At 49.9% G+C, this 27,521-nt stretch overlaps 2 protein-coding genes across 3 annotated transcripts; both read left to right on the forward strand.

Moving 5' to 3' along the window:
* The first annotated feature begins 8,730 nt into the window (after positions 1 to 8,730).
* On the forward strand, positions 8,731 to 18,776 carry RAC2 (Rac family small GTPase 2). Of its 2 annotated transcripts, none has more exons than XM_068400427.1 (7): positions 8,731 to 8,879; positions 11,937 to 12,008; positions 13,718 to 13,835; positions 15,361 to 15,423; positions 16,248 to 16,407; positions 17,656 to 17,790; positions 18,540 to 18,776. In XM_068400427.1, the coding sequence occupies exons 1-6, from the start codon at positions 8,845 to 8,847 to the stop codon at positions 17,784 to 17,786; spliced, it is 579 nt and encodes a 192-aa protein (XP_068256528.1). In that variant the 5' UTR covers positions 8,731 to 8,844; the 3' UTR covers positions 17,787 to 17,790; positions 18,540 to 18,776. The 2 variants fall into 2 exon arrangements, with proteins under 2 accessions (XP_068256528.1, XP_068256527.1); XM_068400426.1 differs by having other exon boundaries at positions 17,656 to 17,786.
* Positions 18,777 to 21,987: 3,211 nt separating this feature from the next.
* On the forward strand, positions 21,988 to 26,466 carry SSTR3 (somatostatin receptor 3). Its single transcript, XM_068401938.1, has 2 exons — positions 21,988 to 22,017; positions 24,986 to 26,466. The coding sequence occupies exon 2, from the start codon at positions 25,041 to 25,043 to the stop codon at positions 26,244 to 26,246; it is 1,206 nt and encodes a 401-aa protein (XP_068258039.1). The 5' UTR covers positions 21,988 to 22,017; positions 24,986 to 25,040; the 3' UTR covers positions 26,247 to 26,466.
* Positions 26,467 to 27,521: the final 1,055 nt, after the last annotated feature.

Consider the following 27,521-nt stretch of genomic DNA (forward strand, 5'->3'; position numbering starts at 1 on the left):
ATGCCCAAACAGGGCTTTTGCCTTCTCTAGAAGGACTGAAGCTGTAGGGGGACGGGCCCTTTCCATGCATGAACACTTACCTCTGAAGCACTCCACATCCTTAGCTCCCCACCTGTTGCTGTACTCACAGCAGGCCTTGAATGGGAAAGCAAAACAGGTCCAGACTTCTACCTACCATCTCTCCATGAGACAGCAAGGTAGAGTTTGCAAGAGCTTTGCATGTGGAGAAAAATAAAAAATTACCCTCTGAGTTGTTGTGCAGTCAGAGCTAGCATTTGTGTACACTTGACACCATTCAGAACAGGCTCCTGTGAGGCTGAAGGTCCTTGACTCACTAGGAGAGGAAGTGCTATTACCTTCCCACATTCCCATTAACTCAGTCTGGTCTAAGATTCTCTGGAGAGAATAATTGGCCCTTTAAAAGGCTTGATGCGAAAGGTAGGATCTGGCTAAGGTCTATTGCTCTAGGGCCATTCAACCTCACAGAGGCTCCTCTCCCTTCCTCTCAGTCTCTTGCATTTGCTGTTACCTATGGTTATGCTATAGGTTCATTGCTCTTACTGGAGAAGACTAGCAAAGAGTGGGAGATATCCCAACCTTAAAGATGTCAAGGGGTGGCAGAAATAAATCCACACAGGCAACTATAGGCAGGTTAACAAATAACCTATGATCTTTAGGAAGAGTCAGTGGCAAACATTTAGAGCTCGCTTTCCATGGTCAGTGTCAATATTCTCAAAGAAGAAGCTAGGAGCTTATTTGGGAGGGATCAAAGGAAGAGGAAAGAGAACTTTATTAATGCAAACTGGTTTCAAACCACTACACCCATATCTACCCTGACCTTCATTACACTCAATGTCCATGCTTAAAATTTATCAGAGTCTTGCCTTTGGGTCACAAATTGCCAAGAGCCCACCCCTGGTAAACTCAATTTCTGTCTTGAGTGTCTGGGCCACATTAGAGGAGAATTCATTGCCCCACAGTCCAGCCCAGTGTCCCATTTCCTGCACTGGGGCTGGGTCCATCCTATCATCTCCGGTCCTTCTGTAATTGTTTTCCACAAGAAAATTGTTTCAGCAGTGTTGCAGCTGACATCAAGCACCCAACCTAAAGCACTTCCTTGAAAGACTTGATCTTGCCTGCCTCAAAGGTCGGTGACGTATATAGACAGCTTGATCAGGGCTGTTCTTGTACATGTGTCTGTGGGCAGGACAAACCACAAGCAGCCTGCAAACACCAAAATGGATGTCTCTGTGCACTGCAGAAGTACTCTCATCCACTCCAACAGAGAAAAATACAAAACCTGTACCTGTGTCTCTAATCCATACTTGCTTCATTTCTTAATTCCTTGATGCTTCCTTCTTCTCACAGCTTTTTCCGCTTGTCTGTTGGAATCCTTGACTGCCCTGTTTTGCGACCTTACCTACTAATTCAGTTCAATGATCACCTCCACTGCTTGCATTCTCCTGGTTCTGGTAGCCTTGCTTTTAACAGTGATTTGCCTTGGTATACTTTATTTCAGCCAGAGGAGTCTGAATGGGAAATGCACCATTAAAAAACTGCATAAGTCTATTTTATGTAAAAATGAAACACCAGTGAGATGTTTTCTCATGAGGATGCACAAGAAGTGAGACAGAATCATACAACTAGAGGGTATGTCCTATGGGGAGCGGCTGGGGGAGCTGGGATTGTTTAGCCTGGAGAGGGGGGGGCTGAGGGGAGACCTTATCGCTCTGCAACTACCTTGAAAGGAGGTTGTAGTGGGGTGGGGGTTGGCCTCTTCTCCCAGGCAACTAGCAACAGGACTAGAGGACATAGCCTCGAGCTGTACCAGGGGAGGTTCAGGTTAGACATTAGGAAAAATATCTTCACAGAAAGGGTCATTAGGCATTGGAACAGGCTACCCAGGGAGGTGGTGGAGTCACCATCCCTGGAGGTGTTTGAGAGAAGACTGGATGTGGCACTTTTAGTGCCATGGTCTATTTGACACAGTGGTGTTAGGTCAAAGGTTGGACTCGGTGATCCCAGAGGTCTCTTCCAACCTCATTGATTCTGTGATTCTGTAACTAAACTAAGACTAGAGTATCTCCCATTCTTTCCAAAGTGCAGGGTAAGTATGTCTCCTTCTCTAGGTCCTTAGTCCCCCACTCATTCACATGATGCACAAACTAGTTTGGTTCCAGGCTTGCCCTGGAGCAAAACATCCAGTTCCTCTCTTGAGGAAACCTAGACTCAGATGAGAGGTCAGTTTGCTTGAGCATCCCAGACAGGCAATATGGATCTGTAGTGAACTCAAGTGGATACCAGCACTATTGCAGCCAGCAATGCGTCTGGAAATGCCCTTAAGGTAAGTAACAGATGTTCTATGGTCGTGGCGTGAAAAATACCATGAAAGGCCTACATACAACCCTCTCATCATTTCAAACAAAAAAGGTGGAGAAGAACCAAAGGAAAAAGCAAAGACAGAGAGAATGAGGGAGAATGAGAGGAAGGCAGGAAGGAAAGAAGGAGAGGAAAAAAGAAGAGGGAAAAAGGAGAGGAAAAAAGGAGAGGAAAAAAACAGAGAAGCTAGCAAGCACAAAAGCAAGAAAGAAAAAGCAAGCAAGCAAGAAAGAAGGAACACATAAAAATTAATTATGTCCCAAGGGCATAGAAACATCAAATGAATCCTAGGGGAGATGAGATTTAAATGATATACAGTGTGGTCAGAGCCAGCCCATAGCCAGTGGCTCAGAGCACATGAGTTCTCCCACTGGTATTGTGAACAAGGCCAGCATAATACAGCCTAGGTCAAGTACAGACTAAGCAAGGAGAATTTGACATGCAGCAAAAATCAACTTATGCTGAAAGATACCCACATCAGGGGGGCTGACTCTTATATTGGGCAGTGATTCTGGCATCTTCCCCCTTCTAGAGAAAATTGTGGCCTATACATTAAAAAAACTCACTATGATGGGGACAACATCTGGGAAAGGGGCAACCCAGATGAAATCATGGGCATATCTCATCAAGGAATGCACTCCTTGGAAAAGTGGGAGACTGGAGGAAGAACCAAAGAACATTTTCCAGGGGATAGAGATTATTTCAACAAGGCAAAGAGTAGAGCTGGGAATGGCCACTCCTTGCTCCAAGACATAACTGGCTCACAGGTACAAACAACGTGCTCAGCTGTGCAAGAAGAGGTGTCAACAAGGGAACAAGAGGACTGGGTAGGAGTGGGTGTCGAGGGGCCTACATAATATCCAGGTAAGTGAAGGGGACTGGGACAGGTCAGATATGTCTTGGGTTGGTCTGGAGTGAGATTTGTCCCTTTTTGTCCCCTCCTATCACTCCCCTTCACATCCACTACCCCACAGGTAAAGCAGTTCTCCTGGGCTTCCAGAGCTGTTGGGAAGAGAGACAGGAAGAAGCAGACCCCTGGAAATCAGCACTTCTGATACAGGGCTGGGATTAGATCTAGTAATTGCTACTGCCACTGCACATCCTTTCCAGCTGTGGTTATCTCAGGCTGGGGCTGTGCAGGCAAGAGGTGGGAGTCTGTGCAATGGGGGCATCCAGGCTGGACCAGCAGTCCTCATCTTATCAAGCATGGGCAGATTAGGCAGCCTGCTGCAGGTCAATATTCCAGGCTGCTCCCTGTGTCTCCTGTGCCACGAACATTTTTTTCTCCCAGGATGCTCCCTGACTGTACACAGAGACTTAAATTGGAGCTGGAAATATCTGTTGTTCTGGTGGTCACAAAGGGAAATGCCAAATCAACAGTGTGGGTGCACTTTTCTACTACTTGTCATAGGTTTAAAATAATTGTGTAAATATAAAGGAAATATAACCCATTCCTACTATTTTGAAGGGGATAAAGAGAGTGACAAAGCCAATGCCAAATATTTCTCTGGGCTGAACATGTCAACTGTATTCCCACAACTATCCACAGAGAGACCTGGAATAGCCTATTCTCAACTGCTTTTACTAATTCAAGGAACTGGAGTCTATTTTAAATGTAGAAAGATGGTGATTATAAAAGGCCACAGGAAAAAAAAAACACTCTTACAAAGATTACATGAGGGTCACTTACAGTCTGATAAACTTGGATGAATAGCCTGAGGGATTTTTTTGTTGGACTCCAAAGAGCAGCAAGATTGAAGCTTTATGCCTTTGAAATAAAATGGTAGAAGTCAAGCAGAAAATTTTACTTCGGTAGTTCAGGAAATATTAGTCTTGTAAAACAGAGTAGCTGTACATTTCCTTAATACTCTAAACATCCCTTTTTCACTTCCCTGATGCAGCCTTCCTAGAAGATATCCTAGCTGACCAGTAAAGATATGTATTAGATCTGATTTTACAAAACATAGTATATCTAACATCTGATAACGTACGAAGAGTGCTAGCAGGCAGGGGAGTCAAGTCAAGCAGTTGACACTCAAGTTAGAATTTTCATGTGTAATCTCTAGTCCCTGTTACCTCCCCTCTACAACAGGCAGGTGAAAAATGTTGTTGAAGCATCTGAAGGATGCACTGTCAGATATCGATCTGTATTTATCACCATTAAGTAACAGAGTGGTATCAGTGACACAGGAGTTGTCACTGGCTGAGAACAAAATGTCTGTAACAATGAAAACCCATATCAAAATCACTGAGGACTTGCAGAAGTACAGAGAACCAGATAAGACGAAGCCATAAAAACTCAGTATGTATATCTGAGATTCTGTGAACAACTTCGCAACTGAGGGAAGTGCAAGTGTGAATCAGCCATCACAAAGAACTTGATGCCCAAAGGTCTGTGCCATGATCTTCTGCTTACCCAGGTACATAGTGGAGAAGAGGTGGAGAAGGTGAATCTCTTTCAGTGCTCCAGATAGGAGGATGGCAGTGGACCTGCTACTTTCCTCCAAACTGGAAAGGCTGAGAGCAGCCACACTCTGAAGATAGAGGAGCCTCCATGACACAATGCATCAGGATTGGACCACCTGCCTCTGATTGCAGTAGGCCTGGTCTCCAGAAAAGCCCATGAGTAAGACAGGTCCAAGACTCAGTATACCACCACTTGCTGGTTGAGTTGCTTATGAGCTACATCGTAAATGTAGGTAGTTTGTGTTCAGTGAGGCTGGATTGGAAACTTCATTTTCTTTCTAAGCTTTTGCTTGGCATGGTAAATTTAGGCTAGAGAAGCCCTTGGTATGGCCATGTTAAAAAACAGACCCTGTATGAAGAAACTCCACAACCTCTCTAACAGGGACTGCAGAACATCATGGCCTGAGGTGCATCGCCCCACTTCAGTAAAGATCTGAGCTCTGAATTCAGGTCAAGGTTTTCCAACAAGCATGGCAGTCAGTGAGAAACCGCAGCAGTGAGGGGAGAGGAGGGCAGCAACAGGGAGGGGTGGGAGTTTTGGAGAAGAGAAGCAGCAAAGAAAGAACTAAAAGCAGGAGGCAGATGGTATGAATCTGTGTGAATGGGGAAGTGAGAAGATGCAAAAGGGGAATATAGCAAGCAGGGACAATTTGCAGCCCAGCCAGGCTGACACAAATTACTCTCTTCCCTGGTAGAGGCCCAGCACACACAGAAAATGTCTCATGGCTACTCAGGACTGCCTGAGCAATAGCTCACAGAAAATAAATCCTATCAGGGACCAGGGCAATGAGAATACCTGCTGTGTCCATGCCCTGTGTGTGCAAAGAAATGAGCCTTGTATTCCCCCTCAGAAAGGATTCCCCCTGCTACTCTGTGAAGGACAAGCCTCCTGCTCAGCCCCTCCCTTGCTGTGCAGGGCTGTGAAGTGCAAATATCATTTCTGAAAGAGCCCCCTCACCCTTTTTCCCATCTTGCCTGAGGGAGCAGAACCCCACAGAAAGAGGGGGAAAGATGGAGTCACCCGCATTGCTCACTGCTTTGGATCTTTGTGGGGGGAAAAATGGTATCATGCATTTCCTCTCTTGCCCGCCATCCCACATGGGTGCTGTGCAAATCCAGCACAGATGGGTCACTCGGAGGTGACCCAGCCCATGGCCCTGGAAGTCTCTCAGAACAAAACTGTCTCACTGAGCAATTCTCTCCCATAAGCATCTTCCTCAAACCCAGCAAAGGGAACAAGAAACCCCAGATGAGTCCTTGCCTTCCCTCAGCCCCGCTACACATGCAAAAGGAAACTCATGTCAAGAGCACCTCTTCGTGGTGTGAGAGGACATCAAAGCAGCAACACATCCGTATGTGCTCAGTTAGGGGCTATGGGCCTGTTTGCTGCAGTTTCCTTCCCTTTCCTGCAGCATGTACAACAAAGAGGTTTTGAGGTAGCAGGTGCTAGCAGTTCTCAGAGAGATTATAATGTTATTTGAATGAAATATCCCATTTTTAATAATTTAAATATGACAGAAGCCTAAAAAGGCCTAAAAGCCTTTGTGTAGATCCTTAATTGTCCCTCTACAAAGGCACTGGCGGAGGAGGGCTGTTTATAGATTCACAGCACAGACCTCTGAGTTGGGTGAGAACTGACTAACCATAGCAGTAGCAGGCAATTTTCTTCCAAAAGTAATTTGCCCAGAAGGGGGATGGAGATATACCTTCTTGCCAGGACTTCCACAGCTCATTGCTGGCCATACAGAACTATGGTGTCTTTGACATGGGGCTCATCTGGACATAGGGTCTCAACACCACTCCCTCCTTCCTGACTGTTTTTGACTCGTCTTCTTCTCCCCCACTCCCTTCCACACTGCCAGTCCCACAGGCCCACATGCTGGACTACAAGGACAAAAGCACACACTGGCAGTCATCAGATCAGTGGTCCTTGTTCATCCGTACCACCAGATCCTACTGTGCCACTGGCCAGTTTTCTGTCCTGAATCCCTTAGCCTGAATCCCATCCCTTGCCCCAGTGTCCTCACATGGCTGTTACTCTGTCCCAAGTAAGACTCAATGTATTCTTCAGCTCTTTCCAGCTCTTTTCTCCTCAGCCCCCATCCTCCCCAACCTAGAGCTGCTTGAGCCCCTACGGACTCCACCAGCCCCAGCTCCCTGGGCCCTCAGTTGTCACCCAGATGTCTACCACAGAGAGCTCTCCATGTGTCCAACTGCCCAGGGAGGAAATTCCCATCAAATGTCCCAAAGCTTTCCAGCTGAGATGTGACAGACCTCTCCAAACCTTTTTGGCAAAGGGACTGCTGTCAAGGCTCAGTTTTATTCATGGATAACTGTGCCCCCTGTGCTAACAAAACTGTGCTAACTGCCCACAGGTTGCACTTTTTTGCTGACTAGCTGTAGTCCTCTTTCTGTGGCCTGAAGACACACCTTGACACTTGCTGGGCTAGGATCAAGAGGGAAGATACAGTGCACTACCAGCTCTACTAGCAATGCTTCATTTGAGGATTCCTAGCCTAATTCAAGCTGCAAGTATTTTTTTCCATCCACCAGTAGCATTCTCTAGAACCTGACATTCTTGCCTTCTCTTCTGACTGAGGCCCCATCTCCTGGCCCACTGTGTTTCTATCCAGCACTGGGTGATGGATGGGAAAGCTCTCATCCCGAGGAGGTCAGTTGCAACAGCATCCCATGGCTGCAGTCGTGCAAAGGTCACCAACCTTTGGAGAAACACTTTCCCTCAGAGCTGCTTCCTTCAGGAACATCCCAGCTGAAACCCACTCATCTTCGTCTAACTGGCCTTCCAACAAAGCCTGGAAGGTCTAATTAATTTTGTGTCACCTTATCCCTTCTTCTCTAAAGTGCATTTCTAGCTCATCCACCCATCGGTTTAGGCTGGAGCACAGAGACATGCACACATATGCACTTTTCCAGGCTTAGCATTGCATGGGAGGAGAAGGAAGGAAGAGGAGGCAGACTCTCATTTCAAGAAGGGAAAGTAAGGAATAGAGCCTCCTGGGATCTTTCTGCTCCTTGTCTCTTCTTTCTTAGGGTGATTTCTTCCTTCTTCTCCTTGCTGCTTAGCTCTCAAACTCTTTTATCTTCTGAGGACAAGATGGAAGAGGTCTGGCAGCAGCTCTCACTGGCTGCTTTTGCATAGAGGTAGGGGATAGGGAGAAGCTGGTTTGCAGTGACTCCTCCCATCCACCAGCCTTGACTTTCACAGTATTGGCAGCAGAGAGAAAACAGTTCATTATACCCCTTGATGCATTGTCTCCACTTCTCGGTGAACGCACAGATTGCCACAATGCTGCTTTGTACTAGTAATCTGAGCAGGTGGAGAAGTGTGGCAGGACCTTATCACAAAACGAGAGGAGGGATAGAGCAGCCATGGGATGGCTGCTGCTTCCTAGAGGCTTAACTTCCTTGTTCAGCCTTCACATTGTTCCTTGTGACATTTTGTCCTTGATGCTCAGGGACACTGGGAAGACTTGAAAAATCTTCATTGATCTTCATCACTGCCCTAATCCCACTTCAGATGCCCTTACCTGTTTACACCTCCTCCAAAGTCTGGATGATAAAGGGAAGGGGAAACCCACCGCTCCACTTTCTCACCCCCTGTTCTAACCCTTGTTCAGCTCCCTGTAAAAACAGTTTGGCGCCTCCAGACTTTCACTGCGATGGGGTGGGAGGGGAGTGGCTGAGACACGCGAGGAGAAAAAATAAATTACAGCAGTCATCATCCCAACCATGAAATCATGCTTGCCCCGCCTTCAGCTAACGGCCTTGGCCGCAAAGCTGCTGCTGCAGTGGGAGGGGAGGAGGGACCGGAGCGTGATCGTCGAGTAAAGTTCCCTCTTCCACTTCCTCCCTCCCTGCAACCTGCCGCCCACTGCAGCGCAAGGGCTGATACCCAAATTTGCTCCTCTCTCCCCGCTGTTTGCCTTGGCCTGACCTTCCTTTGCCCTGGGCGCTGTCCTCCGCCACTGGTCCAGAGACATGCAAGCCATCAAGTGTGTCGTGGTGGGAGACGGGTAGGTACCCCGCTGGTTTGCTGTAGATGCGGGGAGGGAGGGGCAGTGACAAGGGGCAAGAAGGAAGGTGGCTGCTTGGTGAAACATCCCCAGCTTTGCTTCTGACCTCCTGCAGACTGCATTCCCTCTCTCGCTCGCTCTTCCCTCCCCAGGGCAAGGGACCTTCCTCTGGGGAGGGTGTGGAAGAGGGCATTTTGAAGGGCATCTGCAAAAGGGGCATGGAAAGTGGAGCAGGTCTGTCCCACGCACAGGAGGTGGTGGTGTCGCTGTCAGATTCAACCTGTAGGTAGGAGTCAGATTTAAAACCCAAGAGGTGCAAGCACTCTCCTGCAGGCGAATGGCTCCTTGAAAGCCATCTGCTTACTGGGACTGACTGAGCTAGGGCACAGCACTATGGTCCTGATGAGATGTCCTCCAGTATCTCTGTGTTCAGCTTTTCTTGGCACGTTATCTCTGCATGGGGGTGTGGGGGACACTGTTTGGCAAGGGGTTTCTGTGGGCGCAGGGAGGAGGAGCTCTTTCTACTGAGATAGGCACAAATATATGCCACTTTGGGAGTGGAAGGTAACACAACCTTGCCTTCACATCATGATGGCATCACTGCCCGTGTCCCATGATCCCTGGAAATGGCCCAATCTAAGCCATCAATAAGTGAAGCAGTCAGTACTGCTGGGGGTGGGAGGGATAGGATGGACAGGGCCTCTTCTTGCCCTGTGAGGTGAGTGGATGTAGGGAAGGGAGAGGAGGAGAATCCACATTTGGCACAGAGCAGGTTGATTCATTTCCCAGCTAGGAGCTGGCCAGACTGTTATCTGGGGCAACTATCAGGTAGCAGATGAAGAGACATTTGCAGCAGCCCTGCTCCCCACAGTCACTTCCTCCTTCAAAACTCGCCTGGGGAAGGAGACATCTGCAAACATAACAGTACGTGTTAGACGTATTCTCAGGGGCTGGGGCAAGCGGAGGGGGAGAAGGGACGAGGAAGGACAGAGCCCCACATAAACACTGTTACCTCTGAGAAAATTCCCCTGAAGGCTGTAAGCTAGAGCTGGATGAACAACTCCACTGGGCACTTATCTGTTGCCCTGATAACCCCCCCAGTTTCCCCCTCACACATTGCACCAACTCTGTAACCATCCCTCAAGGCAGCATTCCCCTCATATCGTGGCTAACCCCACAACACGTCCTGCTCTCAACCTCTCTGACTGCAACTCCTCTTAAATGTCTTCTGTCTCATCATTTTGCTTCTCTGTACACTGCACCTCCCCTCTCACTATCTCACAACACAACAGTAGCCCAGTCACCCCCCCATCACTCTGAGCTCTCAGTTCACCCCGCTTCACGTGCCTCCCAGCCATACCAGCCATGTCACCCTCCCTTGGCTCAACCTTACTGACCACAGGACATTCTGCTGCTGCTCTGCTAAGCTCCTTATGTCCCCCCCATAGGTGTTTTGGTCCCACAGCCCTCTCCATGACACATCACCAACCTCTTAATACTCCCTGAGTTCAGTCCCTGGAACCTTCAGGTGACACTAATCTCACCTCATCTCTCAATAGTTTTGCTGTAACCTTCACCCCTTCACTGACCCTTTGTGTTTCTCTCCATTCAACCACTCTAATTCAGAACCATCCCCTCTTCCATGACTGACACTACCCCCAGCCCCATAGATCTCCTGAGCCATTCCCTGTAGAGCTTCAGGAAGCCTCCATAGCCCTCCTTCAATATCTCTATGATGAGAGGGAAGCAAAGGAGCTGGAGAAAGAGAAGGGACTCAGAGAGGAGGATCTAAGAAAGGGAGGTGGCAGAAGGACTAAAGAAGTGTCAGAGAATGACGAAGAGCTCAGTTTCCTCCTCAGCTGCCCCACAGTGCAGCGACCGAGGCAGGTGCCTCATGACCAGGGCAAAGATGCCAGCTGTGCCTGTCAAGGGCACATGAAAAGGCAGGGCTTCAGCTCTGCAACAAGGGACTTTGCAGGTACAGCTGAGATGGTTGGATTGTCCCCAGCAGCAGGACTCCAGCCTTCACCCCAGGAAAGGTGTCTCCCTCATCCTGCAGTTGTGCTGATAGGCTAAGGAGGCAGGTTGCTGTCACCACCTCCATTCCACACATGCTGTAACTGAAGCATGGCCAGACTTTCCCAGGCCACACAGACCTGAGAAATAGCAGCCCAGCAGGAGAAGAATTATCCTTTCCACACCTGTCCTGGCTGCTTTATCTTCTTCCACTCTTCCACACTAGTTTCTCGACTCTTCTTCTTTCCCTCATCACAGCCTTCCGCTTGCCCACGGCACCTTCTCCTCTCCTTGATAACCTTACTGTCCCCTTTCCCACCTCCCTCACACCAATGCTCTCACCCCGTCTGGACTGTGCTGCTACCCTGGCTTATTTACGCTCCACCCTGCTGCAGCATGGGTGTGGGGGAGGCTGAGGAGAGAGGAAGCACCCCTTCTAGCTCAGAAACACCACCCGCAGCCTCCGCCAGCCCCAGGGAGAGGCACCTTACCAGGCTGCTCATGGCTCTCTCTGAGGGTGATGCTGCAGCTTACCGCAGACTGGCAAGACTGGAAGATGGTGCAGCTAAGTCAAGAAGAGGTGCTATCAGCCCCTGGCCACAGCATCTGCAGGAGCAGGCAGGAGTGCCTGTGTTCAGGGGCTGTATCTGGCTGGGCAGCTTTGTCATGGCACTCCTGCGCCGAATCAATACGCTTACCCTGGCTGTGAGCGTACAGCACTGCGCATGCACTGGAAAATGGGCTCTCACCTCCATCTCAGAGTGGATGCGTTTTAGCTGAGTGATTTCTGTACCAGACAGTAAAAACAAGCCTTTGTACTCGAAGACAACAAACATTTCTGGGTGACATCCTGTCTTTCTTCCTGCCAGTTGTCTAACCTATGGTTATGTGCTGTCTGGTCCTGTGAATATGTTTCTGCTTCCAGGGGTCTCCTGACAGGGCTAGCTTAGAGGTGTGGAAGGATTGCCCCATCCCCATCTCACCCTAGAAAGACTGCCTCCACTACCATGACTTCCTGCTATTTTTTTCTTTCTCTTCCAGAGCTGTGGGGAAAACCTGTCTCCTTATCAGCTACACCACCAATGCCTTCCCAGGAGAATACATCCCCACTGTGTGAGTGATAGGTAAAAAGGTCCTGGGTGGGTGGGAGGCATGCAAAGCAGGATGCAAAGGGGTGCAGAAACCCCTTGTTGTGCACTCTGAAGGCAAGGTCTCAGTCTCCATGCCAGCAGAGGAAGGGCTGCCAAACCAGTGAAGGTGCCTGTACACTTTGGATCTGTCACCTTTCACCAGAGGCACAAGTGGCCTTATAAAAACCTGGTATAAATGGGATATTTGGGAAACACAAATCAACACAAGGGTCTATCAGCCTGCTAAGTTTACAAATAGTAGATGGGGTCCTGCTAGGCAAAACAACCTAGCACCAAGCTGCAAAAATTGGGGCAGATGCAAGAGAAGGCGGTTGGCTGGACAGGGCTTCCCACTTCCTTCCTTGTCCAAGGCACCCACTGTCATTGGAGCAGGCACTGATAACCCTGATGGTAAGAGTGCAGCATTCAGCTCAATGTCACAGTAGAAGCACTATGCAATCCAGAAGATGTATGTGTGAGTCTAGGACAGACCTGCAGACTGTTGGAATAAGGAGCAAGCTTGGAGCTGCTTTAGTCTGAGTGATGAGATGCATTTATCTCGCCACAGTGCATGGGGTTATGTTTGGGGATGCACACCCCACATATTCATATCACACCATTGAGGTGTGGAATATGACTACATGCTCCCTGAGGTGGGAAAAGGAGCTAGGCACAGTGTGTCAGACTGCCAGCTCAGGTTCAAGTTCCTTGGGAAGGACAGGTACAGGAAAATCTCAGAGCCTCGTTTTTTTCTCCAGACCAATTTACAATGGACATTGCAAAAAACGGTTGTGGCAGCAGGAACCCATCCTTCTCAGAAGCTGGTTTGTGGAAGCATGTATCTTCCCTTCCTAGCATGTAGCAGTGAAATGGCCATGCATTGTGTGTGTCACACACCATTTCTTCTCCTGTCTGAGGCTTGTATCCCAAGATGTGAAAGGAAGGTCATTTTGTGCTCCTGGACTGCATGGCTTATCTTATAATAACAGCACGTGCCATGAGCACATTCACAAGGTCTTTGTGTTGGTTCCTTTCTATCACTGGTTTCCCTCTCCTTAGCCTGGGGCGGAAAAAAAAACAACAAAGGAACAGGAAAGGAAATTTTCTAGGATGAGGAGAGAAATATCTCTATTGATTTAATATCCTTTTCTTTTTCATTTAAGTTTTTTCTCTCAAGCATGCAATCCTGACAGCTGTTCTCAAAAGTTTAATGCTGGGTTGTCCAAGAGTAAGGGGACACACCTTGGCATACTGGCCTCAGTTTCAGCAGGGATGTTGAGGAGTGCAGGGCTCTGGGGGAGCTACAGAGACATAGGTTCTTCTTCATTTTTTAGAAGAAAGCTGGATTTTAGAGCACAAAATAAAGACATGTACTTATCTAGAGCAGACACAGTTGTGGGAAGGATACTGCAGAAAGAAGTGGGAAACCGAAGGGTTTATGGATCTACACACAAGGTGGTGAAGGTGGAGCTGCAGTCAGGCACCTGTCCAGGACAGATGGGTAGTGGGGAGGAGGTTGATGCTGAGTGGGAAATCCATAAGGTAGAGGTTCACAGGAAAGCAGCATCACCCAGGTGAGATGAGAAGAGGAATCGCTACTCTTTGCTCTGGGCCACGCCTAGTGAAACCACCTACACTACTGGAAGGGCTCCCTCTTCTGTTTGAGCCATGGCCTATGTCTCTGCGTTTCAGGTTCGATAACTATTCTGCCAACGTGATGGTTGACAGCAAGCCTGTAAACCTGGGTCTATGGGATACTGCTGGACAAGAGGACTATGACAGGCTGAGGCCGCTCTCTTACCCGCAGACGGTGGGTCACTGTTCCTCCCTCAGATATGCCTCCTTCCCCCACTGCAAAATCAACATTTGCCATAACACGGTGACTGGACTGTTCCCACCTCTCTCTCTGATTTCTGGGAATACCTCTGTTGATATACAAATGCCTTGAAACCCTAAAGGTAAAAGACATCTAAGGGTACTTCAGACCTTTATCTGAACTTTATTACTGGGATAACTTAGCAAGAAAACTGAGATCTTCAAAGATATTTATGAGCCCAGTTGACATGCGATCTGTTGACACTGATTTCAGTGTGGGACGGATGCCCTACATGGCCCTGGTAAAAAAAACAAAACAAACCACTTGCGAAGCTAAAGCTGCTCAGGGAATTTAGGAGCTGAGGCAGGAGCTTCTCATTTCTGTGAACCCTGCTATTCTGGCTTCTGCCTTTAAAAGAGATCTGATGTGTGAACACACGTATTTGATCTGCTGATGCCTCAACTAAGCCCAAGCCTCTAACAGAATAAATGGATGCCTCTCCTCAGATACTGTGTTTGCCAGTTTTTCACCACGTTGACAAAGTGATTTCAGGGTTTCAAGATCACCTTCCCTGGCGGACGCTGTTCCAAGCAGCCTCTTGGCAAGCTCAGAAAGACCCTGCTGCTTCAAGCATTGCTCTGAATGTTGCTGTTGCAACCAAAAGGGCTAGGAATTGAGGGCACTACTTGTTTCAGCTAGGTTTAGCCACCTAAAAGTTGGACACCTGGTGTAAGCTCCTTGCCTAGGCTCCTTCTGCAATCTGTGCAAGCAGGCGCTTTTCTCAACGACATGCTTGCACCCACCCTGGGACACATCCCAGGAAGAGGTGGGGGAACTGTTCTCCAAGGTACTTGGATGTACTCCAAGGTACTTGCCTCTGACAGTTGTAGAAGTACGGAAGGGGATAGGTTGGGCCTGACACCCTTGTTTCAGCTAGGTGAAGTTGGATGAAATAAATGTAACCCTGAAGAGCTTGTTTTGTTTCATTTTGGTTTGTTTTGTTTCATTTTGTTTTGTTTTATTTTGTTTTTAATGGAAGTCTAAATTCTGCCATGCCCAGGAGAACCGCTTACGTGGATAACCGAGGCTCCACCCCATTTGTGTCCTGCGTGTGCAGTTTTTGGGCTGAGCTTAGCTCTGTCTCAACAGCAGGCAAAATTATTCTGGCCTGAAAGCTCTCTGGTGTTCTGTGAGAAATGAGCAGGACACCGTCAGGCCGTTTCCCATGAGGATGAGTGTGCCTACCGCAAAAACCCCATCCTCATAGTTAAACGTTTGGCTCTTCTGATAATGGTAGCTATGGTTACCATGAGTCATGGGAGCAAATATTCTTCTCTCCTCTAGAGGCAATTAGGAGTAGTCAGGACTGTGTTACGTTGTGAGAGACAGCTTTCACTCACATGACCCTCTGCTGCAGAGGGAGGATGCTGCCCACCCAGCTCGTCTCTCCCCTCCCTGCCTCTTGACATGCAATCCCATGCTCTCACCCTAACTCTGCACCATGGTTGTATGCCTACAGGATGTCTTCCTGATCTGCTTCTCCCTTGTCAGCCCGGCATCTTATGAAAACGTCCGTGCTAAGGTGAGATAGACTCTCCTGGTCCATCAGGGGTTGAGGAGGATGAGGTTGGTGGTGGTCTTGCAAAGAGAGTGACTGTGGGTGGAGATTGCTAATAGGATGCGTAGATATTTTTTGTGTCAGTCAGAAGGAACTAAAATATCTCCTTCTCTGGAGATATTCAAAACACCTGAACGTGACCCTGTGCAACCTGCTCTAGGTGAACCTGCTTTAGAGGGGTGTTGGACTAGATGATCTCCAGAGGTCCCTTCCAACCCTAATAGTTCTGTGATCAGCCTCCTTCAGATATCTTTTCTGGGTCATCTCAAAGAAGGTGGCCAACTCTATTAAAGGGCTAATGTTCATCTTACTGGGCTATTCAGCTGTGAGACCACAGGCTTATGTTCTGATGGCATCTTTCAGCCAAGACTGTCCCAGCACAGATGCACAGGACCAGTCCATACGGTATGAGAAACAGGTACCCACAGCCTTTGGATGGGAAGTGAGGGAGGAAGGTAGAGATGGATAGAGAGGAGAACAACGTAGTATTTCCTTCCTACCACTTTCAGGTTCCTCCCTGGGTTTCAGGGAGCCATGAAGGGTGGAGAGCAGCTTGTGCTTCTGCTTAACAGAATTTAAGCTCCATGTCAGGGATTTTGCCTGTGGACCAAGCAACAGGGGCTTGTCTGGGCCAGGCTATAGTGCCCAACACTAGATGGAAGGGCTGTGAGGAAGGACAGGGTGTTAGCTATCTTGGTGACGTTTGTTCAGGGGTGCCTTTGTTTCCCTTGTGCATGCCCATACGTGTGACGACTTCTCACATCTTTGCCATTTTGCTCCCTTGCTAGTGGTTCCCTGAGGTTCGGCACCACTGTCCTAGCACTCCCATCATCCTTGTGGGCACAAAGCTCGATCTTCGTGATGACAAGGATACCATTGAGAAGCTGAAGGAGAAGAAGCTATCCCCCATTACATATCCTCAGGGCCTTGCTCTTGCCAAGGAAATCGGTATGTGCTTGCGGCAACACCTTGGACCTACTGAAAGGAGAGAGGAAGAAGATAAGGGCTTCCCCTCAACCTGATGAGGCTTCCTTAGAGGTCTCTCACAGTGGTATCTCCAAGGGACACAGGGAGACACATCAAGGGTCATGGGACAAAATGTATTTCAGGAGGCTCAGGGAGGAGAACTGCTACTTGAGGAAGCCTCAACCCCTCAAGCCTCTGTTTTCTGCCTTTCCCTGGCCACTATCCTACACATACACACAAACAAATATATATTTGCACATTCCCCTCCCTTTTCACTCTGCTATTTCTATCTGGGCCAGTATTTTTCTGTGAAAGCCACAGCTGCTCTGTGGGCAGGGGCCTCTCCTCCACATCCGGAAACAGGCGGAAGAGTGAGTTTTCTAACATCTCTCAGGAAGAGTTGCGACTGCAGCTTCCTGTCCCTGCCTCTCATTACCGGGGTTTATACATGCAACCCCGGGTATGGGTGTCTCACCCCACCATTTATCTTAGGGGCATCAGCTCCCTCCCATGTTTCAGGACAAGCACAAATGCCTGTTCCATGTAACCTCTCTTCTCAGATGCAGCACGCAGAGGGTGGGAAACACAGCTTCAGGGAGAAGTTTTCAACCAGGAGTTCAGAGGAGAGGGTGTCTGGCCAGGATAACATAGCCAGCCTCACGTGATGGCTCTGCTCTGTCTACAAGGGTGGAGAATAGGCAAACCCTGGTCTTGTACAGCTGGCAAGCTTTGCCATTAATTCAAGACTGCCTGAGTGAGTGAAGTTTGTCCTGACAATGCTTAATGGCTTTGATCACCTGAGCTGTGTTTCAGGCAAGATCCAGGTGCCTTGCTTTCCAGCACAAGGTCTCTGAGAATTTGGGGATACAGAGTCCTAAAAGGGAGATGCCACGTGATTTGTGATGCCATCAGATGGGTTTGGCACTCAAAGCCTGAGGAGACTTGAGACTTCATCTCAAGACAAGACTCAGAATGTGTTTAGGTGGTGTGTATGTGCCTCATGACACTGTAAAATGGGCACTGAGGGAGGAGGTGTTGTGGCTCTGAGGTGACAGGAGCCAGAAACATACCGATGATACAGGTACATGCATCTCATTCTGCTTGCCGAAATCTCTGGCATTCCTCCTGCATTTCTCTTCTGAGGACCCTTTGCAGCAGACTCCTGGATACTCCTACCTCCTACCCCAGTTCCCTTCCTCCCCATTACAGCACCTGCTTTCCTCCCAACAGACTCCGTGAAATACCTTGAATGCTCGGCTTTGACGCAGCGTGGCCTCAAGACGGTGTTTGACGAGGCCATCCGAGCAGTCCTCTGTCCGCAGCCCACGCGGACAAAGAAACGAGTATGCAGCCTCCTCTAAGTGAGTAAGTCTGAAAGGATCCCTGGGAGTCACACCAGTGGCCCTTTCCTGCTCCTGAAAGGTCAGGGCTGCTGCTTTCCTATGCCCTGTTGTGCCTGGTGGGATGGGTCACCCCCAGAGAGGGAGAGGGAGACAGCAGTCCTGCTTGGGGAAAGGACAGGACATGGTATGACAGAACAGACAGACCCCAAACCACTTCCCCCTCCTTCCTGTCTGCCCATGGGCAGGTTTGCCTCCATCTCCTGGTGCAGGGTGGCCCAGGATTTTCCACCTCTGCCCTCACAGAGAAGACCTGTCTGTTACCTTCTGCCACAGAGGGAACTGGGTCCAGGCTGCCCTGCGGATGACCTGCTGTGAAAGCTGTGAACCTGCAGGCTTTGTCTATAGAAAAAAAAAAAAGCTGTTCCTTCTTCTTGGCAGTTGCCCAATGGCCCTTCCTCTTACCAGGTCCTGCTCACCTAAAGGGGGTTTTCGTGCTGCTGTTCATTGTCAGGCAGCAGCTTCTCCTGCAGGACTCCTTTACTGCTCCTATTATCCCCACCTGCCCTTCCCCTTCAACTCAAGGCAGCAGAGGGAGGACAGAGGCTTCAGGATGAGAGGCAAAGCTGGCCAGGGCCTGAGGAGACAGAAGAGTGAGAACTTTTTAACTGGGACCCTGACCCTTCGTTCTCCCACCACCACCAGGGCAGAGGGAGGGAGAGCAGAAAAACACCCGAGCTGGTTTCACGAGGCGTGTCATATTTTTGGCTACAGATCCTGGCCCCTTCCCGATGTCCTGCCCAGCACACAGGAGAGCGATGGCTCCAGCATCCCAGAGCTCAGTACCTTGTGGTGGTCACTGCGCTTTTTACTTCTTCTGGCTTGAAAGACTGTTGTGGGTCTGTAGCACTGGTTTGTCCATTTGCACAACTTCCCCACACTCACCCCACCCCAGCTGCCCCTTCCCTTCCTCACAGACCTCTGAGGTTACAACGTAGTAAGTAAAACCCAATAAACAGACCATACGTTCCTGCCATGTCCGTGATGTGTTACACCTTGTGGGACACAGCCCCAAAGCAGTGAGCAATGGGGTGGCTGGGGTGGAGGCACCTGTCCGCTGTGCCCCTCCTTTGGCAGTGATAACCCAGGCAGCATCATGCTGAGCTTGGTACCAGGGAGCCCCAGACTCTGTAGGATGAAGAAACGAGACCTGATTCATGCACCAAGTTGTTACGTTCTCAGCTGAGCCCCCTGCATTCTCAGTAAGGTGCAAGTACCGTGTGCCAGCCAAAGGCAGCGGAGTGAGCATACCTCAGCTTTTGCCCTTCCCCTTCTCAGCCTCTGTGTGTTCAAAGGAAAAAGTCGTCTCCCCTCAGGGACACACAGAGGACGAGATGCAGGCTTTGGGAGGGGACACCTGGGCCCAGACTCATCTCTGTGGGGACTGCCCCTGCAAGTTGCTGGGGACATCCTTTCACCAAAACATTTCTGCATTACTGCTCCTAAGCTCACATCACAGGCAGTCAGATCCGTACCAGCACTCACTCATGCTGCCAGGCACAGGCAGAGCGAGAACAGGAAGGGGGGGGGCAGGGGAAAAAAAGAGTGAGGAATGAGTCACCAGTCCAGATAAATTGCCTCTAAGTCACTAAAATTAAGCTGAAGAGAGTGGTCCCAGCAGTACGAGGGATCTGGCAGCTGTGAGCACCTACCTTCCTGATGCATTGCAGGGACTTGAGAGTAAGAAATGTTACAGGGTGGATGCTGATGCCACTGCTTGTGGGTGGGAGGAGGGCTTGGGGTGCAATGATTGGCACTGCAAAATCCTGCAGTCCTAGGAGGGCACAAAGAAACTGTGGAGTTGAGCCAGCTTACCACTCCCTGATGCAGCACTGCTTCTGAGTTTCAAAGGCCGCTCCCTGCACTGAGGAAGTGCATTGGTAATGTCAGCAACAAACACAGTGAAGCCTGAGGTACCCTGCTGCCAGGGACACCTCTGCAAATTCAATTCATGGTCAGATCTGAGTAAGGCAGTTAATTCAGTGATGCGAAACATTATCCACTGATAATGTCCAGAGCAATCCTGGAGGACATTCTGTGGCAGCGAGTTCCACAAATGTCTGCATTGCACGAGGGCTGCTGGATGAATTGCCCAAGCCCCATCTAAATGCAACGTAAATTGTGTCAACAAAAGTCCAGAAGATCAGAAGTGAAGTCTCTGGTGTGGGCATACATCTGTGGAAGGGCAAGGGACACGAAGACTGGGACCTAGCTTCCCTTAACCATCTTAAACATTACTCAAACCAGTGAATTCCCAGTGTGTTATTACTTCCCCTGTAGTTTCCAAGCCTTGGCTTTTACCTTCTCAGTCTGCCCTGTCCCCTATCACATACAGCAGTGTACAGAGCAGAGGCTCAGCATGTGCATGAAACAAAATTCATGTATCTCCCTACTTGTGGAGGTGCACAGGCTGAGCTCTCCTTCCGACACAATTCAAACAGTTCGCACAACCCCGTTGGAGCTGAGGCAGAGAATGAGGCAGGACTCCGAGAATTGAGGAAGCGAGCTGGAGACCTGGAATTTGTGATCCTATGGCTGTGCTTATGCTAACAAGTCCTGCAAGGGGTAGCTAGCCTGGGTAGAGCTCTGATATTGCATGGCTTTTCTTGTAAGACGCTAGCTCACGGGCTTTCTGCACGGTACTGCAGATACCTGCCCTGCCATGACAAAGATAGCCACTGGGTGCTGCCCATGCCATTCCTTCACCAGTGAGGCTTCATCTCTCCTACCTGTCTCCTGACAGCATTGTGGTCAAGACCTAGGCTAAGGCATCCTGACAGCTTTGAAGCCCTGTACTGACTTCACTTGTTCACCTTTGAGCAGTACTGGCTGGGCATAAAATTGCTCAACCAGGTTTGGAAGGCCAGGGTTTAGACCCTGGCTATGTTCTGCTCTCAGATACTCCCTGCTTCTGTTAAGGAATTGGCCCTACGAGGTCAAATGCTCATAACAGCAGTGCCAAATGTCAAGAGCTGTGTGACTGCACAGCACAAGGAGTCACTGATGTTTGCTGCAGGGGAGGGAAGGGGGTGAGGGCTACAGTGAAGCACTTTGTGTAAGGAATGGGATGGGAAAATCCTAATTTCCTTCCTCGGAGAACTGCTCACAGAAAGGAGCTTTATTTATTGCCCTGCCCCATTTCTTCTGGGTCCACTCCTTGCAGCAGAAATGAAATCTGGTGGTAGAGTTTGGGGCTATTGGATTGGGACTTTTTCCCAAAGAAAGCGTGAAAGACATGAGATTGTGCAGGGAGTCGGGGGAGGAAGAGAGTTGAGACAGACAGGCCTCCATACTTGCCCATCTGCCCTCAGCTCCATCCAGCTGGAGGTGCTTGTAGGGTTGAGCAGAAGGGAGAAGGGTTTGTGTGCTCTGACTACCTTGCCAACCAGAAGGCTTTGTCATGTCCCCGAACCTCTGAGCAGCACCAGTCCTGCCGGCAAGCTCCTCAGACCAGGGAGCCCCTCTCCTGTGTGCCCGCGGGCATTTACAGGGCGCTTTGCAGTGCCACAGCTCCTCCCGCCCAGCGAAGCTGAGCGGAGCCCCCCCTCCTGCCACGCCACTCTCCCACCGCACAGCTGCTCTCTGCATCCCTCTCTTCTTCCTCTCCCTCTCCCCTCCACTGTCCCCAGCTCCTTTTACCGCACTCCCCATTCCTCCATCCTCCCTTCCTCTGCGCTCCCCCTCTCCCCTTACCCCTCTCCTGCACCCCCTCTCTCCGTTTTATTCTCCATCCCCGTCTCTCCCCCGCTCCTCTGCGTTCTCCTGCCCTATCGTCCATCCCCTCCTTCTCCTTCTACCGGTGTTTCCGTGCGTGGCGCCCATTGGCTATCGGCATCCGTCCCCCGATAGCCGCCGCTCCGCTCCGCCTGCCCGAGCCCGGCAGACGAGCCCCCTCTCCCGCCGATGGCGAGGGGAGCGCGGGGGGGAGATCCGCCGGCGTGAGGGTGAGGGACCGCGCACCTCCGGCCGGACGCCACCGGAGGGGCACGGGAGCGGGCCTCGGTCCCACAGCAGTCACGGAAGGGGGCGATGGGCAGGTGGAGGAAGAAGAACTTGCGTCGCCGGTAGCGCACGGTGGGACTCGCCCCCTCCTGGGACCGCTTTGCTCAATTGCTTTTAAGAAAGAGGAAGGGGGAAAGCATGACACGGATCCTCCTGGTGAAGCAGAGGAAAATGTACATCCCGATGACACGTAAGTACCAGGCGGCTCTGCCCACTCTTCCCAGACATCTCCTGCGGGCATGAGTCCATGCAGAAGTTAACTCTGCAGTCCCAGAGAAGGAACCCTGCCGACCCCCCCCCTCCTGACCTCCCAACTCTGCCAGCCCAGCCTCGTCCCTAGCAGGGAGCTCAGCCCCGAGGTGAGGCAGGGGGAGCTGGAACAGGGCCGTGGGAAACAAGGTAGATGGGAGGAGAAGGTGGCAAGAGGGTGGCAGGTTACTGGACTCTGTGGTCCCTCCCAGCTTTTATTCCTGTTTTGTAATCAGGTCTAGGCTCAGCTCCTCCTTTCATTCAATGCAGAAATATATACATATTCTTTTTTTCCTAAAGAAAGTGGTGGCATCAATTTACCTCCTCCTCCATCTGCTGTACAGTTGTATGGGCCAGGCATATTCTGGCAGCGCCTGCTAGGGGATCCCAATCCTCTTGCAACAGGTGTGGTCCACATCACTAGGGACAGACTCCAAGCAGATGCCAACACACTACCAGTCTGAGGCCAAGGTTCCTCACTAATTCCTGCAGAGAGGGTCCAACCCCAGATGAGGTACTAATGTCCAGTGGTTGTTCTGTCAAACTAGCCAGAATATGTGATACGGCGTTTGAGCTGGTAGATGGTACTTGAGAAAGTTAGAATCTCACAGACAGACCATGCCTGCTTAAAGACACAGTGTCTCCACTGCAGCTGTCTGAGCAGGAGAGTGAGTTTTTAGTGAATCAGTGCTTTGTGTTGCATGCCTTAAGCATTTTTGATAGGGCTTTTGGAGCCCTGAAGCTGGGTTTACTGTATTGCTAAACCACAGCCTAAACAATCAATCGGCTTTAAGGTCTGGACCCCAGACTCTTCCCCATGTGCTTTTCAGCCCCAGCATGAGTGTCCACATCCATATTTGACATTTGTAGGGCCCTGTCTCCAAATGCTTTTTTTGGAAATTCCTGTGCATGCAGGAGGAACATCCAAAGGGATTCCTAACTATGTCCCCACCTTTTAGAGGATCATCTGTTTATGAACATACTGTTCTGGTCTCTGCCACCCTTTGCAGGGATCTTTGTCCCCAGAGCAGCCACCGCCCTCCCCTTTCATCCAACAAGTGACTTGCATCACTGGAACAGCACTGGAAAAAAAAATCAGAGGAAAGATCCTCGAGCTCAGAAACAGGGTTTCAAATCACTTCCCACTCTTCCCATTCGTTGCAGCCACTCGTGATGTGTGGGACAACCCAGTACTGCAGGACCCCAGGAGATGGGCTTCTCTCAGGACAGTGTGTCACAGTCCAAGGCACCTGCAAAAGAAGAAAGACTAAACAATTCCAGTCCTTCAAAGCTCATTTAAGTAGAGCAGGAAGCGTTTATGCAGTAGTCTGTAGAAATGGCCTTAAGACATAGTTGCCCAGTCGTGTTTTTGTGGGGACTATCAGATGAGGTTCTTTCAGCACAAGATTTGATACATCTGTGGAGTCTGTTGGGTTTACCTATCTGATATCCAAAGAAGCCATCCAAAGCTCAGGTCTCCCCAGAGGTTTCCAGAAGTTGGAATGACATCTACAAAAAAGAATAAAAGCTGTAATATCAAGATGTGTGAACGAAGCTGTGATGCAACAGAGAATCCCATCTGGGAGAAAAGTATCTGGGGTATTTCTGGACTCCTGAAAGTAGTTAATAATGGGAGGCCTTTCCTTTGAGATCCCCAGTTTTCATTTCAATAACAAAGGAACTTCAGAGCCCTAAGAGGTTTGTTGAGATGGGTAAAGGTGAGCCTTAGGGTTCCTGTTCTCTTCCACCAAGTCATCCTCTCTTCCAAGGAGCTAGTTCATCAAGGGAGTGACCCTGCCAGTCCGCACTTCCAGAAAATTTTGCCAGAGTCCAGGTGATCCTGAAAGCATCACAAATCTCCCCTGCATAAATTTGCCAGGATGTCTCTGGTCTGGAGTATATGCTGGGTTCTGTCACCCATATATCTGGAGCCTTGACAAAAGACATAAGGCACGTCCTTCCCTTATCTGTCTCTTCTCTCCCTGCAGCTTCTCACCCAGTGTCAGCAGAGAGCTGGTGGAGAGTGGGGAGCTTGTTTGTTCAAGGCTCTCTCTGAGTGAGATGAGTGCTGTTTCCATGCCAAACCCTGATGTGATGGGCAACAGGGCACCTCAGATTAGGAGAGCTGGGACACTGCTTTGGTGTTGCAAACAGCTGGGGCAGGCAGAGCCTCTTCCATTAGCAGTGTGTTGCAGGGTGCAGAAGGAGAGAGAGAGAAAACAAGAGAGAAAGAGACAAGAGAGATCTGGACTGATTCCTCCTGGTGTACCCAAAATAATCTGGCTCTTCCTTTGCTCTCAAACTGGCATAACACAAACCAGCTATCCTCCAGCTCAGGTGCTGCGTTCAGCCTCTCGGAATGGATTGAGAGTGGAGGTACTTTCATTTCTGCTGGTTGGGCTAACAACCCCACGATACACTGGCCAGTCCAAAAGGAGCTTCAGCAAGCAGAATACTCAGTGAATGGGAGAGCCAGAGCTGGAATGGCACTTTGTCACTGAATGCTCTTCCCTTTTTTGTTCGTAAGGCACCTGCCCTTCATAAATGAGAATTAGGCCCTTGGTGACTAGATACCCAGTGTTGGAGCCATTAGCAGAAAATGGAAATTTCCCTGTCCCTAACCTAGCCTGTGGTTCTTTCCCCAGAGGATCTTTCCCTAGGGCAGAGGATCCATTGGCCCACATTGAGCCATGCTCCTGTTTGTCCCTCCATGCCCACTAGTCTTCCCAGGACTAGACAGGGTCAATATTGTCCCACATCTTCCAGTGGCTGCCAGCATCCACAAACCCACCTCAACTTCCCATACCGGTCCAGACCCACACACCATTAATGTGGTGATTTTATCTGTGTCTTGTTCAGCTGTCATGTCCATTGTATCAATGGCTTTTTTCTCCTCCTCTTACTTCCAGATGGCTAACTGATCCTGCAAGGACATTGCCCTCTGCCCTCTTTCCTGCCTTTGCTATGGACACATCTGCTTTGAGCCTCCCCACGCCGGCAGTGTCAGAGGAGGGGAATGCCTCTGGCAACTGGACAGGATTCACCACCCCCAACGGCTCCATCATCACCAGCCCCGGTGTGGTTGTCAGTGGTGTCCTCATCCCTCTGGTCTACCTCATTGTCTGCGTGGTGGGGCTGGCTGGGAATTCTCTGGTCATTTACGTGGTCCTGCGGCACTCTGTGAGCGAGTCAGTGACCAATGTCTACATCTTGAACCTAGCTCTAGCTGATGAACTGTTCATGCTGGGCCTGCCATTCCTGGCCGCACAAAATGCCCTGTCTTACTGGCCATTTGGGTCTTTCATGTGCCGCCTGGTAATGGCTGTGGATGCCATCAACCAGTTCACCAGCATCTTCTGCCTGACAGTGATGAGTGTTGATCGCTACCTGGCTGTGGTCCATCCAGGGAAGTCCTCCAAATGGCGGACAGCGCGGGTGGCCAAGGCTGTGAGTACAACTGTGTGGGTGCTGTCTTCTGTGGTGGTGCTGCCTGTGGTGGTCTTCTCAGATGTCCCCTTAGGGATGAGCACATGCCACATTCAGTGGCCAGAGCCTGCCTCAGTGTGGAGAGCTGGATTCATCATCTACACTGCCACCCTGGGCTTCTTCGGGCCACTGCTGGTGATTTGTCTCTGCTATCTTCTTATCGTCGTGAAGGTTCGTTCCTCTGGCAGGCAGGTGAGGGCTCTGTCCTCCAAGCACAAGCTTTCAGAGCGCAGAGTGACCCGCATGGTGGTGGCTGTTGTGGCTGTCTTCGTTCTTTGCTGGCTTCCCTTCTATGTCCTCAACATAATCAATGTCATCTGCCCACTGCCAGAGGAGCCGTCACTCTTCGGTGTCTACTTCCTCGTGGTGGTGCTGCCATATGCCAACAGCTGTGCCAACCCGATCATCTATGGCTTCCTCTCCTACCGCTTCAAGCAGGGCTTCCGGAGGGCCATCCTCAGGCCATCCCGCCGAGTCCAGAGCCAGGAGGTGCCAGCATGTCCCCCAGAGAAGACTGATGATGAAGGAGAAGAGGGTGAGATCAGCAAGATCACCCAGAATGGTAATGACAGGCAGGAACACCCTCTAAGCAGTGGGGAGGGAGAAAGCAATGAGCAAAAACCACTCCCTGAGGAGCCTGTGGGATGTGAAAAGAGCAACAAGTTGCATGTCAGTTATTTATGATGAAAGGGATGGTGCAGGGGAAAGAGATATTGGGACATGGGATCCCCTGCACCCTATGTGCTTTTCCACCTCAAAGGCAATGGTGGAGGTTGATACAAGGGAATATTAAAAGCCCAAGACTGTGCTTAAAGATCACGAGGGCTCCATGAGCTTGCAGAAAAAGCAAGGCTTTGTTCTTGGCTTTGTAAGGGACACCTGAGGTTTGTGTGGTACCAGGTAAAGGAAGGTCTGGATCCAGGGAGAGCTGAAGAGGTGATGGGCACTGACAGTACGGAGAGAGCAAGGTCAGCCTTATACTGCATGATCCATCCTTAGATCACCCAGCTGTGAAGGGCATCAGCTGACATCTGACTGTGGCACCTCAAGAAAGTTCTCAAAATGGCATATATGATATGTGCCACTGAAGATCTAAAATAGGCATCCCAATGCCTTCATTATCTTCCTTATAAACAGGAGAAGTGGTTTACCCTAAAGGAAGAACAGGAAGAAAAATGTCTGCAGCTAAGACATACCAGTTGCATGAATGGCTGGTCCTTCTCTAGCTCTCCAGTAAGTCTTGGGGACAACTTCTCTACCTGTGCTGATCCTGGCTGGAGACCACTCTGACTGCTCAAAGCCTCCTCTTTCTTTCCAGGGCTCTCATGGACTCTGGGCAGGCTGATGAGACTTACCTGGGAGAACACATATGACAATTCTTTCCTGAACTTTGCATTCTTCAGGATTTTCCTGGTGCCTCTGCACCCTGGTGGAAGATGTAACAAGGATAGAGAAGAAGACAGTGAGGCATGGGTTGGAGGCAGGGTTTCTTACAAGCTGAAATGCCCTTCCCCTTTTCCTCTCCCTAAACCTTACCGTAAATAAACAAAAAGCCTTTGGACTTAAAAGGACAACTGGGCAGAACCATTCTGTGTGTTTAGGGGAGGGAGGGTACTATAGATTTGTCTCTCCTGAGAATACACAATGTCTTTGAGATGAGTTGGTCTCCGTATGGAGTGTTTGGCTGGTACAGGAGATCAAAGCATGTATCAGTACAGGATGTGGGCCGGGAGCAGAGGGAGGTCATGGGATCTCCAGTGTGTGAACTCATTTGTCTTATGGGAAATGGTAGGGTATTTGGCTCAGGGTGGAGAAGAAATTATGTATCTGCATGTATACAAAGGTGGTTGTATGCAAAAGATGGATCACTGGACTGTACATGTATGCAAATGGCTGAACAGGGTCAGAGAACAAGGAGCCAGTGCTGGTGGGAGACGTGCATGAGGTGGGCACTGATGC

Source organism: Nyctibius grandis, chromosome 5 (assembly GCF_013368605.1).
Source record: "Nyctibius grandis isolate bNycGra1 chromosome 5, bNycGra1.pri, whole genome shotgun sequence".
Taxonomy (NCBI): Eukaryota; Metazoa; Chordata; class Aves; order Nyctibiiformes; family Nyctibiidae; genus Nyctibius; species Nyctibius grandis.

Excerpts from the sequence above, each read along its gene's own strand:
- SSTR3 (XM_068401938.1), top strand. The coding sequence starts at position 25,041 with ATGGACACATCTGCTTTGAGCCTCCCCACGCCGGCAGTGTCAGAGGAG.
- RAC2 (XM_068400427.1), top strand. The coding sequence starts at position 8,845 with ATGCAAGCCATCAAGTGTGTCGTGGTGGGAGACGG. Across the intron at positions 15,424-16,247 it reads ATGAAAACGTCCGTGCTAAG|TGGTTCCCTGAGGTTCGGCA; the intron begins GTGAGATAGACT and ends CTCCCTTGCTAG. Across the intron at positions 16,408-17,655 it reads TGCTCTTGCCAAGGAAATCG|ACTCCGTGAAATACCTTGAA; the intron begins GTATGTGCTTGC and ends TCCTCCCAACAG.